The sequence below is a fragment of the Danio aesculapii genome, chromosome 4 (genome assembly GCF_903798145.1).
Source record: "Danio aesculapii chromosome 4, fDanAes4.1, whole genome shotgun sequence".
Lineage (NCBI taxonomy): Eukaryota > Metazoa > Chordata > Actinopteri > Cypriniformes > Danionidae > Danio > Danio aesculapii.
The window spans coordinates 52950225-52966495 of NC_079438.1; the positions used below are offsets into that span (position 1 = coordinate 52950225).

At 34.3% G+C, this 16271-nt stretch overlaps 1 protein-coding gene across 4 annotated transcripts in view; it reads left to right on the plus strand.

The window, feature by feature from the left end:
- The window catches only part of dock4b (dedicator of cytokinesis 4b), a 173987-nt gene that overhangs the window by 127722 nt on the left and 29994 nt on the right, over positions 1–16271 (plus strand). For all 4 annotated transcript variants that reach the window (XM_056456057.1, XM_056456060.1, XM_056456058.1 and 1 more), the window contains 3 exons: positions 4979–5145; positions 8301–8387; positions 9948–10124. In XM_056456057.1, the coding sequence (XP_056312032.1) occupies positions 4979–5145; positions 8301–8387; positions 9948–10124 (431 nt within the window). The remainder of the gene's footprint in view (positions 1–4978; positions 5146–8300; positions 8388–9947; positions 10125–16271) is intronic.

Consider the following 16271-nt stretch of genomic DNA (forward strand, 5'->3'; position numbering starts at 1 on the left):
AAATTAAGTGTGCAAAACAAAGCTTTTTGCCAAGTAAATCTGTCAATTTTAAGTGAAATATGTGGAACATAAATGGAACAGAAGTAAAACGTGTGACCACATTGGTTTTGGAACATTTTCATATGAAAATTGTAACCAAATATGATCAACTGAGGACATGTGAAAATATGATCACATATAAAAATTAATCAACTCTTCCAAAGCCGTGTGTCATATTTCATGTGTGATGTTAACATGTGATTGCTGAAATTTGGTTAGCAAAAGCTTTCTGTTGAGCAAATCTGTCAGAATTTCACTTACCGAAAAAAACCTATACATTTTATCTGTGCAATTATACACATGAGATATGTGGAACATAAATGGAACACAAGTGAAACGTATGTGAAACATGGTTTTTGGAACATTTTCACATGAAACTCGTGACCAAATTTGATCAACTGAAGACGTGTTAAAATATGATCATTTAAAAATATAAAAAGTTATGTTCCAAAGCCATGTGTTTCACACGTATTGTGTGATATAAACAATCAAAAATTTGGTTTGCAAGACCGCTTTCTGGTGAGAATGGTTCAGAAATTCCCTTACAGAAAAAAACGCCAAGTTTACCTGTGCAATTATACACATGAAATATGTGGAACATAAATGGAACACAAGTGAAACGTATGTGAAACATGGTTTTGGAACATTTTCACATGAAACTCTTAACCAAATATGATCAACTGAAGACGTATGAAAATATGATCACTTAAAAATATAAAAAGTTATGTTCCAAAGCCATGTGTTTCACACGTATTGTGTGATATAAACAATCTAAAATTTGGTTTGCAAGACCGCTTTCTGGTGAGTAAATGGTTCAGAAATTCCCTTAAAGAAAAAAACCCAAAGTTTACCTGTGCAATTACACACTTGAAATATGTGGAACATAAATGGAACACAAGTGAAACATATGAAACATGGTTTAGGAACATTTTCATGTGAAACTTGTGACCAGATATGATCAACTAAGGACGTGTGAAAATATGATCACATAAAAATTTAAAAAATGTTATGTTGCGTTAAGAATTTCCCTTGTAGAAAAACTGTCAGAAAGCCTGTGCAGTTACATGTAAAATATGTGGAACGTAAATGCAACACATATTGAAACCTTTTCATTTGAAACTTGTATGTGGAAATGTGATCACGTCAAATGATTCCATGTCATGCTTAATATGCTTAACTTGTTTTAGATGTGTTCCACATTTGATTTTAATGATATAGCTGATGTAATGTTCATGTGCTTTCTATAAAACCAGGGACACCCCAAACCAACGTCTAAGAAATAGCGGCTACGAAAACAAAAGGGAACTAGTGCTGCACACATACAAACTATAAACAAAGCAGTGGTTCCCATTTTCACAGTATTTCTCATTCACCATAGAAAGATTTGCTTGTGCAAATATGTCTGCTATTCTGATAATCCATATTAAATAGTTTTCAAAGCAAATATTTATTAAATGCAACAAAATGACCACTAGATATTTTGAATTCCTCTCGACCATCTGCTTGGTGTGTCAAGGCCTTAAGGACTACAGTTTTAATTGCATTTGGTGTGCATTTTGATGTAAAACATCCTTCCTGTAACTTTAATCGCAGACTTTTAAGTTGAAATCACATTATTTGGGAGCTTTGACACCACAAACAGTACTAGACCACTATCTTTATTCTGCCTCGTGGTGATTTGCAAACAAGTTTTAAATGTTATTGTTCATAATAGCCAATACAGTAAATGCACACTGACTTATTTTTAAGTTTCAGTCAGCCAATGCAAGCACTTCCAGCGAACTGTCATGCCATTTTAAAATCGCCATGTTTAAGATCTGATTTCTTTTAAAATCGGTGATCTTCACTGCCTCATTGATATATGAAGTAACACGTGGACAAGAAGCACTGCATTAAATTCAATTTTTCTGCGCCATGTTTTTAAAATATAGAAATTTATTTCGTCCCAGTATTTTCAATGGAGTTTTTGCACTAGCCTGCTGGTACTGATGTCGTTCAGCTAGTTTTATGCTTAAACAACTAAATAAAACTTAAGTCTATTTAATAGATTGTATTTTAATGACACTGCAACATCGATACCATAAAATGAACCTTATGAAATTGAAAATCATCACATAAACCTTTTGCAGGAAGTTTATCATTGGCTGAAAACATAAGCTGTGCATATACTGTAGCCCATTTGGCAATCTATTTACGCTACATTAGTGTGAAAGCACAACACACAGCCTCACTCCACCAAGGCCAGAGTGGCTAACTTTAACTACACATCCACGTGTCTGCAAATCGATCCCCTTCCTCTCTCTGAGCACACATCAGCAGGGGAGACGGCAGGTCATAGGAGAGTGTTTGCTCAATTGATGAGACACAGACCTGGAGGCCTGGAGCTCAGAGAATTTGTGACGTCCTCCTCAGCACAATTAGAGCAGACAGGGCCGGTCAAACTGCATGAGCGCAGCGTTTTGTTATCCAAAGCCAGCGATTAATCATTGGTCTTCCTGGACGTCTGCCCTGCTCGATTCATATTTATGTGCTGATCAGAACTCACGTCTGTAAGGCACAAGATGCTGGGGTGTTCAACATTTTGCGGGGGATGATTTCCAACTGGCCTGTTGTCTGCATTTGTGGGTGAGGTGGAGGAGGAGATGCAGAAATACAGCCAAATCTGATATTGAACACTGTATTTATAATATAATATCATATCATATCATATCATATAATATAATATAATAAACCTTTATTCTTATGTAGCGCCTTTAAAAGTAGCATCTCGGGGCAATTTACAGACATGATGATTAGAAAAATAATTAAAAACACATACTCATTGGCCACTTTATTAGGTACACCTACCTAGTACCAGGTTGGACCTCTTTTGCCTTCAGAACTGCCCTAATCCTTTGTGGCATAGATTCAACAAGGAAATGGAAATATTCCTTAGAAATTTTGGTCCATATTGACATGATTTGTCGGCTGCACATCCATGATGCGAATCTCCTGTTCCGCCACATCCCAAAGGTGCTCTAATGGATTGAGATCGGTGACTGTGGAGGCCATTTGAGTGCAGTGAACTCATTGTCATGTTCAAGAAACCAGTCTGAGATGATTCGATTGTGGTGAGCCTGTGCGAATTGTAGCCTCAGTTTCCTGTTCTTATCTGACAGGAGTGGCACCCGTAGTGGTCTTCTGCTGCTGTAGCCCTCAAGGTTGGACGTGTTGTGCGTTCAGAGATGCTCTTCTGCATGCCTCCATTGTAATGAGCAGTTATTTGAGTTACTTTTGCCTTTCTATCAGCTGGAACCAGTCTGGCCATTCTCCGCTGACCTCTGGCATTAGCAAGGCATTTGTGCCCACAGAGCTGCCGCTCACTGGATATTTTCTCATTGTCAGACCATTCTCTGTAAACCCTAGAGAAAATAATATAAACTCATCTGAAATGCTCAGATCAGCCTGTCTGGCACCAGCAATCATGCCACATTCAAAGTCACTTAAAACCCCTTTCTTCCCCATTCTGATGCTCGGTTTGAACTGCAGCTGATCGTCTTGACCATGTCTACATGCCTAAATGCACTGAGTAGCTGCCATGTGATTGGCTGATTAGAAATTTGAGTTAATGAGCAGTTGGACAGGTGTACCTAATAAAGTGGCCATATAATAATAATAGTATAGATCTAAAAATCAAATAAAAGCTACTGTAAAAAAGTAAGTTTTAAGACATGATTTAAAAAGGGATTCTGCATTTTGAATATCCAAGGGTAAAGAGTTTTTGAGGTGCCAATGAAGATGATGCCTGGTCTCCCATAGATTTTAGCTGCATTGAGCAGTTATAAGACCAGCATCAGACGAGCGTAAAGCAAGTCTAGGAGCGTATGGGATTAAAAGCGCAGATAAATATTGTGGTATTTTCAAGTTAACGTTTTTACAAATTAAGGTGGATTGAATATAAAAAACGGAGTTGTCCACCTCCCCCCAAAAACAATAATTGTGTTTTTTCAGCTCATTTTAAATAAGTTGAACCAAATAGCAAACGTCATTTTTTTTGAGTGTATGTAATGTAGTTTGCAAAATCGTTTATTCATTTTAGGATTATTAACATACTTTTATTGCACTTCAAATGCATCACACATTGCAAACTCCTTAACGGATTTAATGCTTCTGTTGCCTTTGTTGTGTCCATCCATACATGTGTTTCCATGTTTTCCATGAAGTTTGCATTCGGTTTGCATTGACTTTGTCATATAGCTTTATATGGTGCCATCTAAACAAGTGTGTTTGTGTTTTAAAATAGCATTTTTGAATGAAAATACTCCTTAAAAGGTTTATTAACATATTATTATTGTACTTCAAATGCATTTGTTTTTAAGTGTCTCACATTGCAAACTCCTGATTGATATTATATTATTACTCCATCATTGATATTATGCTTCTGTTATCATTTATGTGGCGTTTTGTGTCTCTCCATGCATATATGACTGTTTCTGTTGTCAAACACAAAAGAGACGATTAGAAGAATGTGCTGGTTGCTGTTTTCCAAGAAGTTTGCATTCAGTCTACCAGTTTGCATTGACTTTGCCATATAGTTTTATATGGTGCCATGTAAACAAGTGCGTTTTTGTTTTAACATAGCATTTTTGAATGAAAATCCTCCTTAAATGGTTTATTAATATATTATAATTGCTCTACATATGCATTTATTTTTTGAGTGTCACACATTGCAAACTTTGACTGATCTTTGTCCAGATCTGCAAATCTAAAAATTAAGTCAAACAATAATTTTGTCGTTTCAGCTCAAATGTAAATTATTCAGTTGAACAAAATGACAAATATATACATTTTTCTGAGTGTATGTAATGTAGCGTGCAAAACCATTCATTCATTTGCACTTCAGATGCGTTTGTTTTTGAGCATCACACATTGCAAAATTCCTTGACGGATCCTTATCCAGATCTGCAAATCTATGCTGTCACACCAATCCCAGACAGCCAGGATGTCCTGCAGCGTGACGGCGTCCCCGATAACATCAAGAGCTTCTATAAGGTCAACCACATCTGGAGATTTCGCTACGACCGGCCATTTCACAAGGGCACCAAGGACAAAGAAAACGAATTTAAGGTGATATAATGGATTCAGTTTGTGTTTATATATGCTAGATTTTATGCTTTTGTTGTCATTTATTGTTGTCCCTCATATGCATACATGATTGTTTCTGTTGTCAAACACAAAAAGAGACGTTTTGAAGAATGTGCTGATTGCTGTTTTGCATGAAGTTTGCATTCATTCTGCAAGTTTGCATTGACTTTGTCACAAGTGTGTTTTTGTTTTAATAAGTCATTTTTTAATGAAAATGCCCCCCCCCCCCATGACTTAGATTTTTTTATTATTATTTAGAAAAACTATCTTCAGAGAGTGATTGTGGATAAAAAAGTTTACATTTGTAGTCCTTATAAGGTCTTTAGCATTTTTAAAATGCTTAGCTTTCACGAATTGAAGATACCAGAGTAATGTCGACACCAGGTATAACCGTAACAAAACGTATGTGTTTTAATACTTGATTTGGTAACACTTTAGGATAATGGTTCATTAGTTAATGTTAGCTAATGTGTTTACTAACATTAATCATGAATAATGTTGTTGTCAAGCATTTATTAGTCATAGTTCAACACTAACTCATGAATTATTCAAATCAAAAGTTAACATTAATGCAAAGTGATTAAACATAAACTAGCATCATTTAACTTAACATTATCTAACGTTAACAAACATGAATAAATACCATAATAAATGTATTACCATTAGTTGGTCCATGTTAGTAAATACACTGACTAACATTAACTAATGGACCATTATTTTAAAGTGTTATCCTTTATCTTCATATAACTTTTTACAACAGAATTATGTACGTACCAATGTAAGAATTTACAAACTCAACAGAAAAGAATTAATAAAATCACTTTGGGGGGGTGTTGTGAATTTCTCCATCTGGCTTACGGCACCAAAACTGTTGTGAAATTCTAAGACGAGCCAAAAAACCAGGGAGAACTTTTGGGTATCTTCAAAGCAGAATCCTTTAATAAGAAGGAACTCAGCATCACTGTGGCATCATCGAAAGAACTCTGTCTTGATCCAGCAGAAACCAAGTTTTCATACATTTTACTTAGAGGTGGGGACAAACCTAAACAAAGCGTGCAAATGAATTGTTGTTTGTCAGCAGGTTAAACTGCCTTTCCCCCCAGCCCCAATCTCATCAGCGTACAGGTACTCATTCATGATACATTTTAGCATGAACACAAAGCATGCAAATGAAGTTCTGGAGACAGAACCCATCCGGACAGTTGACCAGCTTGAAAGTATCTCCCACAGACAAAAGAAGAGTTGTTGAGATGATGCCTTTAGCATTTGCAACACTTTGGCACAGTCAGTGCTCAGAACACCAAGAGATTTTAAGGTCTGTATCAAGAAGAATATAACTTTTCAGTTGTATACAGATTATTGCTCATTTGGAACTTGATTATGTAAATTTATATGCCCATCGGTTTACATCGTTATACATTCAACAGTTGTTTACATTACAGTATTCAGTCCGTTTCTTCCAATATTTTAGAAATGATTCATTCAAACCTATGTATTTTTAAAGAAGATCCAACTCCTGCTGCAGAAAAAAATCACCAAACCATGTAAATTCACCTCCACCTTTACTCACATTTGACAAAATTTTGGTTTAGTCTTGATTACAAATATAAAGTTTTCCATCAGACAAAATTTAATTAAAATTTTCATCAATAAAGTGAACATCGGTCCAGTTCTCTGTCCACACAACATGCTCCTCAAGGCAGTCTAGTTATTGAGACTCTTTCCAGATGGTTTGATCAATGCAGTCCAAATTCTCCTAAACGGTGAGATATTCCAGCCTGATCTCACGAGAAAATGTAAGTATTTTACGTTTTGCCAGTTTAGTGGCAAATTCGTACGAGTTCAGTCGTACGAAATTGTACGATTTTTAAAAAGGAGGCGTGGGACCTAACCCCACCTCTAAACCCAACCGTCATTGGGGGATGAGCAAATCGTACTAAATTGTACAAATTAGATTGTACGAATTCGTACAAATTAGCCACTAAATCAAAAAGTTACGAATTGGCGTGAGATTGTGTTGGATATTCAGACAGATCTTGATCCCGTTCAAATCAGTTCCATCTGCAGTGTTGAACTGATTGACCATTGAACTTCTCCTCATTATTATTATTATTATTATTATTATTATTATTATTATTATTATTATTATTATTATTATTCTGTCCTCATGAATTAGCCTTTCATTTATATTCAGCATTGCTGGGAACTTAATTGTGAAGTTTTAAAGATGCCATTATTAGAGTTTGTAATTTAGTGTCCAAGTCATACGAACTATTCGATAAATTGATGGGCAAAAAAATGATCAGCACATTCTTCAAAACATGTAGAGGGTCACGGAGGTGAGTAATAATGTGTGAGTTTTTCATTCAGGGGGTGAGCTTGGTCTACTTTTCATGTCATTTTTCTTTCACTTTTCACTTTTGTGATTATTCATTCCTTCACTTTGAGAGTGTGTGTGTGTGTGTGTGTGTGTGTGTGGAGAGCTCAGGTGTTCTCACATGCTGCATTATTCACAGCCTCGGTCCAGAGAGGCTAATTAAAGTTTTAGGGGCTGAGAGACTGGCTCCTTCCAAATATCATTTCCCTTCCCCTTCTCACTCAATATATCCAGCACAGACAATCACAGCCTCGGCGTGGATTCGATCCACCGCGGGGGTTAGATTTCCCCCCGACCTCCGGCGGTTACTGTGTTTGAAATAAACTGTTTAGCCTGCCAGATATTATATTCTCAGAGACACCGGGGGTACTCGGCACCCCGGTCCACTTACCGCCCAGTAATAATGTCTGAAAATCTCATTTGGAGGTAAACTTGGGCTGCGATGCCATCCAGATGATACGATTATATTGGACCGGGGTGGTTTTGAATATCCCAATCAAGCAATCTGAAGTTCTTACAGCGCTTCCTCCGTTATACGGTGGAAATGAATTTATGAATGCGAAATTTAATATGTGGAGTCTGTGTTGCTGAGAACGAGCTGCTTAAAGTGTAGATTAAATGATATGTATTATACATGCTGGAGGAGGAAAGTCGTTCCCTCGTTGTATACTTTGCAGCCGCTTTGGGACTTTGTGGACTTTCTCTGACAGTTGAAGTGTGCTTTCTCAATAAGCGTTTGCTTTCATTTATTTTTTTTCAGAGCCTGTGGGTAGAAAGGACGACATTAACGCTTGTTCAGAGTCTGCCAGGCATCTCTCGATGGTTTGAAGTGGAGAGGAGGGAACTGGTAAGCTGATCTCCCAACAAACTTCTGCTGTTGTATGATTCTCAAAAACACACACTGCATTAAGCTTAGAGGAAAAGCACTGTATAAAATATCTGTTAATTAAAAGTTTCCATATATTGTGCTTACAAAATGACTTTTGTTGACATTTTAGTAGTTTGAAAAAATGTAATGTGTAAGAAATAATATATAGAGAAATAGGTCTATATAATAACCATAGACTGTAAAAGATATGGACGTAGTATCTGTGACGTCACCCATAGGTTTCTGAAGAATGCATACATTGCTGACAATTACAATTAGCTTTTTTGTGCATTCTTCATTGGAATAACATAGCTTCGGAATGTTGCGACTGACGAATCAGAATCGAATATTCAGGACAGCCATGTAATAAAGCACTTTATGACAGAGACGACAACAACAACTATTATTATTATTATTATTATTATTATTAGTAGTAGTAGTAGTAGTCATCGTAGTTGTTGTAGTAGTTGTAGTAGTAGTCATCGTAGTTGTTGTAGTAGCCGTGGTAGTCATCGTTGTTGTTGTTGTTGTTGTTGTTGTTGTTGTTGTAGTAGTAGTCATCGTAGTTGTTGTTGTTGTCATCGTAGTTGTAGCAGTAGTCGTAGTTGTCATCGTAGTTGTTGTAGTAGTAGTAGTAGTTGTTGTAGTCGTAGTTGTTGTGGTTGTAGTAGTCATCGTAGTTGTTGTAGTAGTTGTAGTAGTAGTCATCGTAGTTGTTGTAGTAGTTATCGTTGTTGTGGTAGTTATCGTAGTTGTTGTAGTTGTCATCGTAGTTGTTGTAGCAGTAGTCGTAGTTGTCATCGTAGTTGTTGTAGTCGTAGTCGTAGTTGTTGTTGTTGTAGTAGTAGTAGTCATCGTAGTTGTTGTAGTAGCAGTAGTCATCGAAGTTGTTGTAGTAGTAGTCATAGTAGTAGTAGTAGTCATCGTAGTTGTTGAAGCAGTAGTCGTTGTTGTTGTAGTAGTAGTCATTGTAGTTGTTGTAGCAGTAGTCGTAGTTGTTGTTGTTGTTGTAGTAGTAGTAGTTGTTGTAGTAGCAGTAGTCATCGAAGTTGTTGTAGTAGTAGTCGTAGTAGTAGTAGTTATCGTAGTTGTTGAAGCAGTAGTCGTAGTTGTTGTAGCAGTAGTTGTTGTTGTTGTTGTTGTTGTTGTAGTAGTAGTAGTTGTTGTAGTAGCAGTAGTCATCGAAGTTGTTGTAGTAGTAGTCGTAGTAGTCATAGTAGTAGTAGTAGTTCAATAAAGCCACTTAATTGTAAATACTTTTAGATAAATATATATTACAGTACAGTTAAAAGAAGCCAACGATGCACAGTAAACCATGTAGTTGTTGTAACTTTATGCTTTATTCTCCACTTATTTAAATTTCATTCTGTGTTCTTGTGTTGATACGTATGTATGTACTCTATGTATTCTGTACAAAAAATTGTGTTTGTGCACTCTTGGAAAATAAAGCTCATTCTGGTGTAGAGCATGTTTCCGCTGCTCTTTCTAAGCTTCATCATCTCATTACTTGTTTTTTTTAATTATTTTTTTCCATCATAGGTGGAAGTGAGTCCATTGGAGAATGCCATTGAGGTCATCGAGAACAAGAACCTGCAGTTGCGGACGCTGATCACGCAGTGTCAAACCAGGCAGATGCAGAACATCAACCCACTAACCATGTGTCTAAATGGAGTCATCGATGCCGCCGTCAATGGAGGTCTCGCTCGCTACCAGGAGGTGCACTTTCTCATCTTTACATTTATGTACTGCTAATATTTTGAAAACTATATTGAAAAGAATATTTCAAGGTCGTCACCATACTGATGCACTGTCACTTTAAAAAAAAAAGTAAGGTCGTCAACACAGATGCTGTGTCCCAATTCAAATACTGTTAGTGCTAAATATTATAAAATTAGTATTAGTATCAAATTCTAGCACCGTGTGTTAAAATGAGTATTTTAAAGGTACCAGATTATCTACTATTTCCAGTTAAAATTTAATGTGCAGATCTTTGCTCAAATTCAATTTAAGTTTGTTTGTATAGCGCTTTTCACAATAATTATTGTTTCAAAGCAGTGTTACCGATGGTGCACATCATTGCATTACAATCCAAATCAGAAAAGATAAGCTTTTAATTACAATACTTCTGCTACTTCTAATAATAATACATTTTATTTATTATGCACTTTTCTTAAACTCAAAGCACTACAATACATACAACAAAAAACATGCAGAGAATTAGAAGCTTGCATAAAATCCCTATAACAAGCCAAAAGTCAGACCACAAGAAACAATATTATATTTATTATTCATTCATTCATTCATTCATTCATTCATTTTCTTTTCAGCTTAGTCCCTATATTAATCAGGGGTCGCCAATGCGGAATGAACCGCCAAATTATCCAGCATATGTTTTACGCAGCAGATGCCCTTCCGACCGCAACCCAACACGAGGAAACACCCATATACTTATATATATATATTCTATTTTATAATATAAAATATTATACTATAACCTTATTAGTTGCTAGTAACTGTAACTAAATAACTAATAGCTTTTAACAGTTAAAGTTATTATATACAGTTGAAGTCAGAATTATTAGCCCCCCTTGAATTTGTTTTTCTTTTTTAAAAATTTCCCAAATGATGTTTAACAGAGCAAGGAAATTTTCACAGTATGTCTGATAATATGTTTTCTTCTGGAGAAAGTCTTATTTGTTTTATTTCGGCTAGAATAAAAGCAGTTTTTATTTTTTAAAAGCCATTTTAAGATCAAAATTATTATCCCCTTTAAGCTATATTTTTTCCGATAAACTACAGAACAAACCATCGTTATACAATAACTTGCCTAATTACGCTATCCTGCCTAGTTAACCTAATTAACCTAGTTAAGCCTTTAAGGGTGCTTTCACACCTGCCTAATTTAGTTCGGTTAAATCGCACTAGAGTTTGTTTTTTGCGTTTCGTTTGGGCAGGTGTGAATGTAGCAGTCGCACTCGAGTGGACCAAAATAGCTTACCGAGACCTACTTGAAGAGGTGGTCTCGGAACGTTTTCAAACAAATACTGGAGCAGTTCGTTTGTGGTAAGAACATGAGCCGAACTAAAACAAACCAAACCGCAAAAAGTACTGCGCCTTTTGGACTTATCCAGCTGCCGTAGTGTGATGCGCTGTCCCATCTTATGGGGTTTGCAGGAAAAATACTTGTTGACAGCGCTTTATCAACAGTTTTAAACAGAGAGAGAGAGAGAGAGAGAGAGAGAGAGAGAGAGAGAGAGAGAGGGAAGAACATTAACTGATGGATCGTTGGTAGTATTTCCATGTTGCAGTTTAGCTAAATTAATTCAGGCCTCCTCCTAATTTTGTGTTTAAAAGCCGTCTAAGAGATGTATATAAAGGAACGTCTTGGTTAAAGCAAAGCTAAATTTGGGCTGTCAGTAAAAAACATCTAACACACTCATCATCAAATACATGGATTAGACAGACTTCATAGGTGTAGTCATTCATTCCTGTCTAGTTTTTTTTGTAAACACACAAAACATGCTTATTGGATGGCAGATGCGGGGAAAAAAGGTTAAGTGGAGATGCTTAGGTAAAGTGGTTTGAATGATTAATAGTTTCCATCCTGATTACATGTTATCCACGACATGTTTCATCTGCAACAACACTGTGAACTTTTATCAAGACACGTTTGGTCATTAACTTTTGAATGCATCATTATGCAAACACATGAGCAGATTTCTCTGCATGAAAGAGCCGCAAATGGCTTTTAATGTGTCACTTCGTCTCCGGTATGGTGGAATATTAATCAGAATAGAAATGTGGAGGATGTGACAAGATGATTGACAGGGCTTGTAACTAAGCAACAGAGCGATCCGTTATGGTAAAGTAGTTTGTCCTAAAGTGCCTATATTTTTCTGTTGCACACTGAAAATGATGTGCTTTTACTTTATTTAATTTAGTGCACTGAATAAGTAGATAAATTGGGAAGCATCATAAAGATGTTTGACTGCTGAAGGGAATGCTGGGATACCTTCGGAAATTTAATGCACATTTAGCTTGTCCAAAAGGGAATATCAAGACTATAACTTTCCTGACGATAAACTATTGAAAGCGCTGAGGAAGTCTCATTCCCCCTTGTGTAAGCCTAGGAAAATCTATAATATCTCAAAGAAGTCATATGCTGTCTGAATACAACAGATCTTTCCAGATTGTATGAACGCTTGTTGCATAGCAACCTCGCTTTAGTGTTACCGCAGTATTTAGACTCAGAGCTGCTATAAAGAAGACAGTCCACTGTATACACACCAGTTTTGTTTCTACATTTACCTCAACACACATACTGTGTTTTGAGCCGTTCACAGCAGGGATGATGAAGATATTGTTTTAAAAATCATTCTGAATGGGAATTAATGGAGTTCAGACTGAAGCTCTAACACCACTAATGTCTAAGAATGTTTTTTTCCAACTGATAAATGATAAAACACTGACAGCCAATCAGACTGAATCCTCGTATATTACAGGACAGTCTCACATTTATCCATTTTGGCTTTTTAGCCTCTGGTGTTTAAGACTGTTCATCACATTTAAGATATTGTTATCATTGCTGTTTTTTATTAAAATAAATGTTATTTTATTTAAATAAATTTTATTTGAATTAATTACATTTTATTTAATCTTTATTTTTATTTCATTTAATTTTATTTTCCTTTTAATAAATTTTTATATTTCATTTTCATTTTAGGTAATTTTTATTTTTATTTTATTTTATTAATTTCATTTTAATTTAACTTAACTTAATTATAATATAATTTATTGTAATACATTTTAATTTATTTTATTTTAATTTAATTTAATTTAATTTAACTTTTACTTTTACTTTAACTTTTTCATTTTAATTTAATTTAACTTAACTTAATTATAATATAATTTATTGTAATTCATTTTAATTTGATTTGATTTGATTTGATTTGATTTGATTTGATTTAATTTAATTTAATTTAAAGTATATTTCATTTTATTTTATTTTTGTTTTATTCAGAAACTTTAAATTATGAAGTTATATCTTTCCTATTTCTGCTAATTTATATATATAATTGAATATTTTACAATGTAAACTCCCATTTACAGCTTTTTCACAATTTCACAATTTTCTTTAATAATTTACACCCCTTTCTATTTAAGACTGTTTTTCACATTTAAGACCTTTTTTAGACTAATTATTGAGACTTTAAACTGTGAAATTTATATCAAGTCTGTTTTTTATTCAGAATTTTAAATACTTTTTAATTAACTTTTACTATAATGGTTATAATCTTGGCATTATATTATTATTCTTGGTGTAAACCGGCCTTAATTCTCTTCATGTAGGCTGTTCTCCATTGAGCGTCCTGAGGCGAAGGGTCTGTGATGAGCAGCAGTAAATATATTTTCGATTTGCGAACATGACAGTATTGCCAATTAGTTGTTTATTGAGCGTTCCAGCTGTTGGCGTTAATATTTCCTCAGGTTTCTGCACTTTAAGGTCAGCCCTCGAGGAAATTCCACTCCGAAATTCCTCTCATTTACAGACTTCAGCTCTTAATTGGCTTGGCTTTAACGATTTTCAAACTTTCCTGACAGCTCCAGAGCTCAGATAGAGAGATGTTTTAGAAATGCACGATGTTTCCGTTCCTTGTGTTTTTGATAAAAAACAATTCACAATGAGCTAATTGCATGCAAAAGGGATTCGATTGGTTTACTAGATGCCTGCAGACATGGCAAGCAGTCACTATTAAATATTTGTTTTTTCTATTTTGAATGTTTGCTTCCTTAAGTTCTCAGATCTTTCCCTGAAGAAACTGTAGTCCAAATGGCTACAGTATTTTAGATTTTTTTCCATCGAATGCGTTTATAATATTTGTGGAAGATAAAACATCAGCAAAGTGCATATAAAAACTATTTATTTTTTCATGAAATATATAGTTGTTTCTTAGTACTACTGCTGACTACCCCAAACCTAAATTCTGTAATGCAAAATAAAATTGTTAGCTTTTATTTTTCATTGCACCAAATTCAAATTACATTAGATTATATTAGATTCAACTGTATTGTCATTACACATGTATATGTACAAGTACAAGGCAACGGAATGCAGTTTAGGTCTATGCAAATATTAAATAGTGAGGTGATTAGGGGGAGTGTAAGTTATGAGTAGGGCAAGATGGAATCTGCGGATGTTTTTTGATATTTCTGCTGAGAATTTTGGTAAAAATCTGCTGATTTCTGCGGAATTATTTTGGGAGTTTCATAACTAAAACTTTACTATGTGAAATAACATTTTTTTAAACTTTTATTGAATGTTTAAAATGCAAATCCAATGAGATTCACTTTATTTGGTAAACAAAGCAAGACTCTCATATAATATATATAATATCTCTACTAAAAGACAGAAAATATTACTGTACAAACTGCATTGTACATAAATCTGTTGAACATTTTCACATTAGTCAATAATATTACTGTAATTAATAAAAAAACTGAATAAATATAGATTTACACACATTTACACACATTTACTAAAGTAAATAAACAGAATTAAATCTGCGGAAAATCTGTGTAATTCTGCATGCACAGATTCCGTGTGGGCCTAGTTATGAGGAGAGTGTGTGAAGGGGGCAATTAGTGATTTTTATTTATTTATTTATTTTATTTTATTTTTTTTATTGGCTGAAAATGGCAATTGTGAAAGTTTATTGTGGTTAAGTCAGGGAAATTCCAATAAATATAGATTTCTTAACTCTTCTGAAAAAAAAAAATGGCATTGTGTTGTTTAAAAATGAAGGTAAATGTAAAAAAACAACAACTTTCTGTAATTTTCTACAAAAAAAGCTCTAACTTACCACTTTTTTTATTTGGAAGAAATGTAATCAGTTTATATAATGATAATAATAATAACAATAATTCTCAAACACTTAACTATAAATTATAAATGTTGAGAAACTGAAACTTACACACCCATCCATCCAGACTAGCACACTTTATTGTGTCATTCCATAAGATTTAAGCATTGTTTTGCAGCACTTCATTTTCCCCACTGGCCTCCAAGCACCCTTTTCACATGTTTTAGGTTTTTCAGCCGCAGAAGTCATCATCGAAGTGTAAACTTAGAGCACAGTGAATAGGAGAGTACCACAAACAATTGTTTTGTATTTATATTTGCTGAAAGAATAAAAGGAAAAACTCCATGATAGTGTCTTCACAGTGCTCAAAATAATAAAAAAATAATATTTGAGACAGATAACGGCAGCAATAAGAAAAAACAATGTCAAATATACCGTCCCGACCCTCGATGTTGCTTTAGAAAAACCTCACATTGACGATAGTTCTTTTTTTATTATTATTTGAGATAATATAAAATATATATATATATATATATATATATATATAGTATAATATATATAGTATAATGTATATAATATAATATAATATAATATAATATAATATAATATAATATAATATAATATAATATAATACCCAAAAAAAATATTAATTGGATTTACAATTTGTTTTTAATGTACGTACTTGCAAATAATTTATATGGGCTGAATTTAAACAAACAGATTCAATTTAGTAATGTTCAACTTAATTTGTTTGTTTTAAATAAGTGAAAAAGTGTATAAAGTGTAGCTTTATAAATAAACACACACACACACACACCAAGATGTTAAAACCATAAAATCTCAAGGAATTAAGATGTCGATGACCATTAATTTCATCATCACCGTCTTGTGAAAAGTGTCCATGAAAAAATCAGCAGCTTCTGTTGGCTTTGTCAGTAGAAATAGCTGTCAGTGTGAGTGGCTTCAGTGATCTGCAGGCGTAGTGTGCGGCTGCCATTAAATT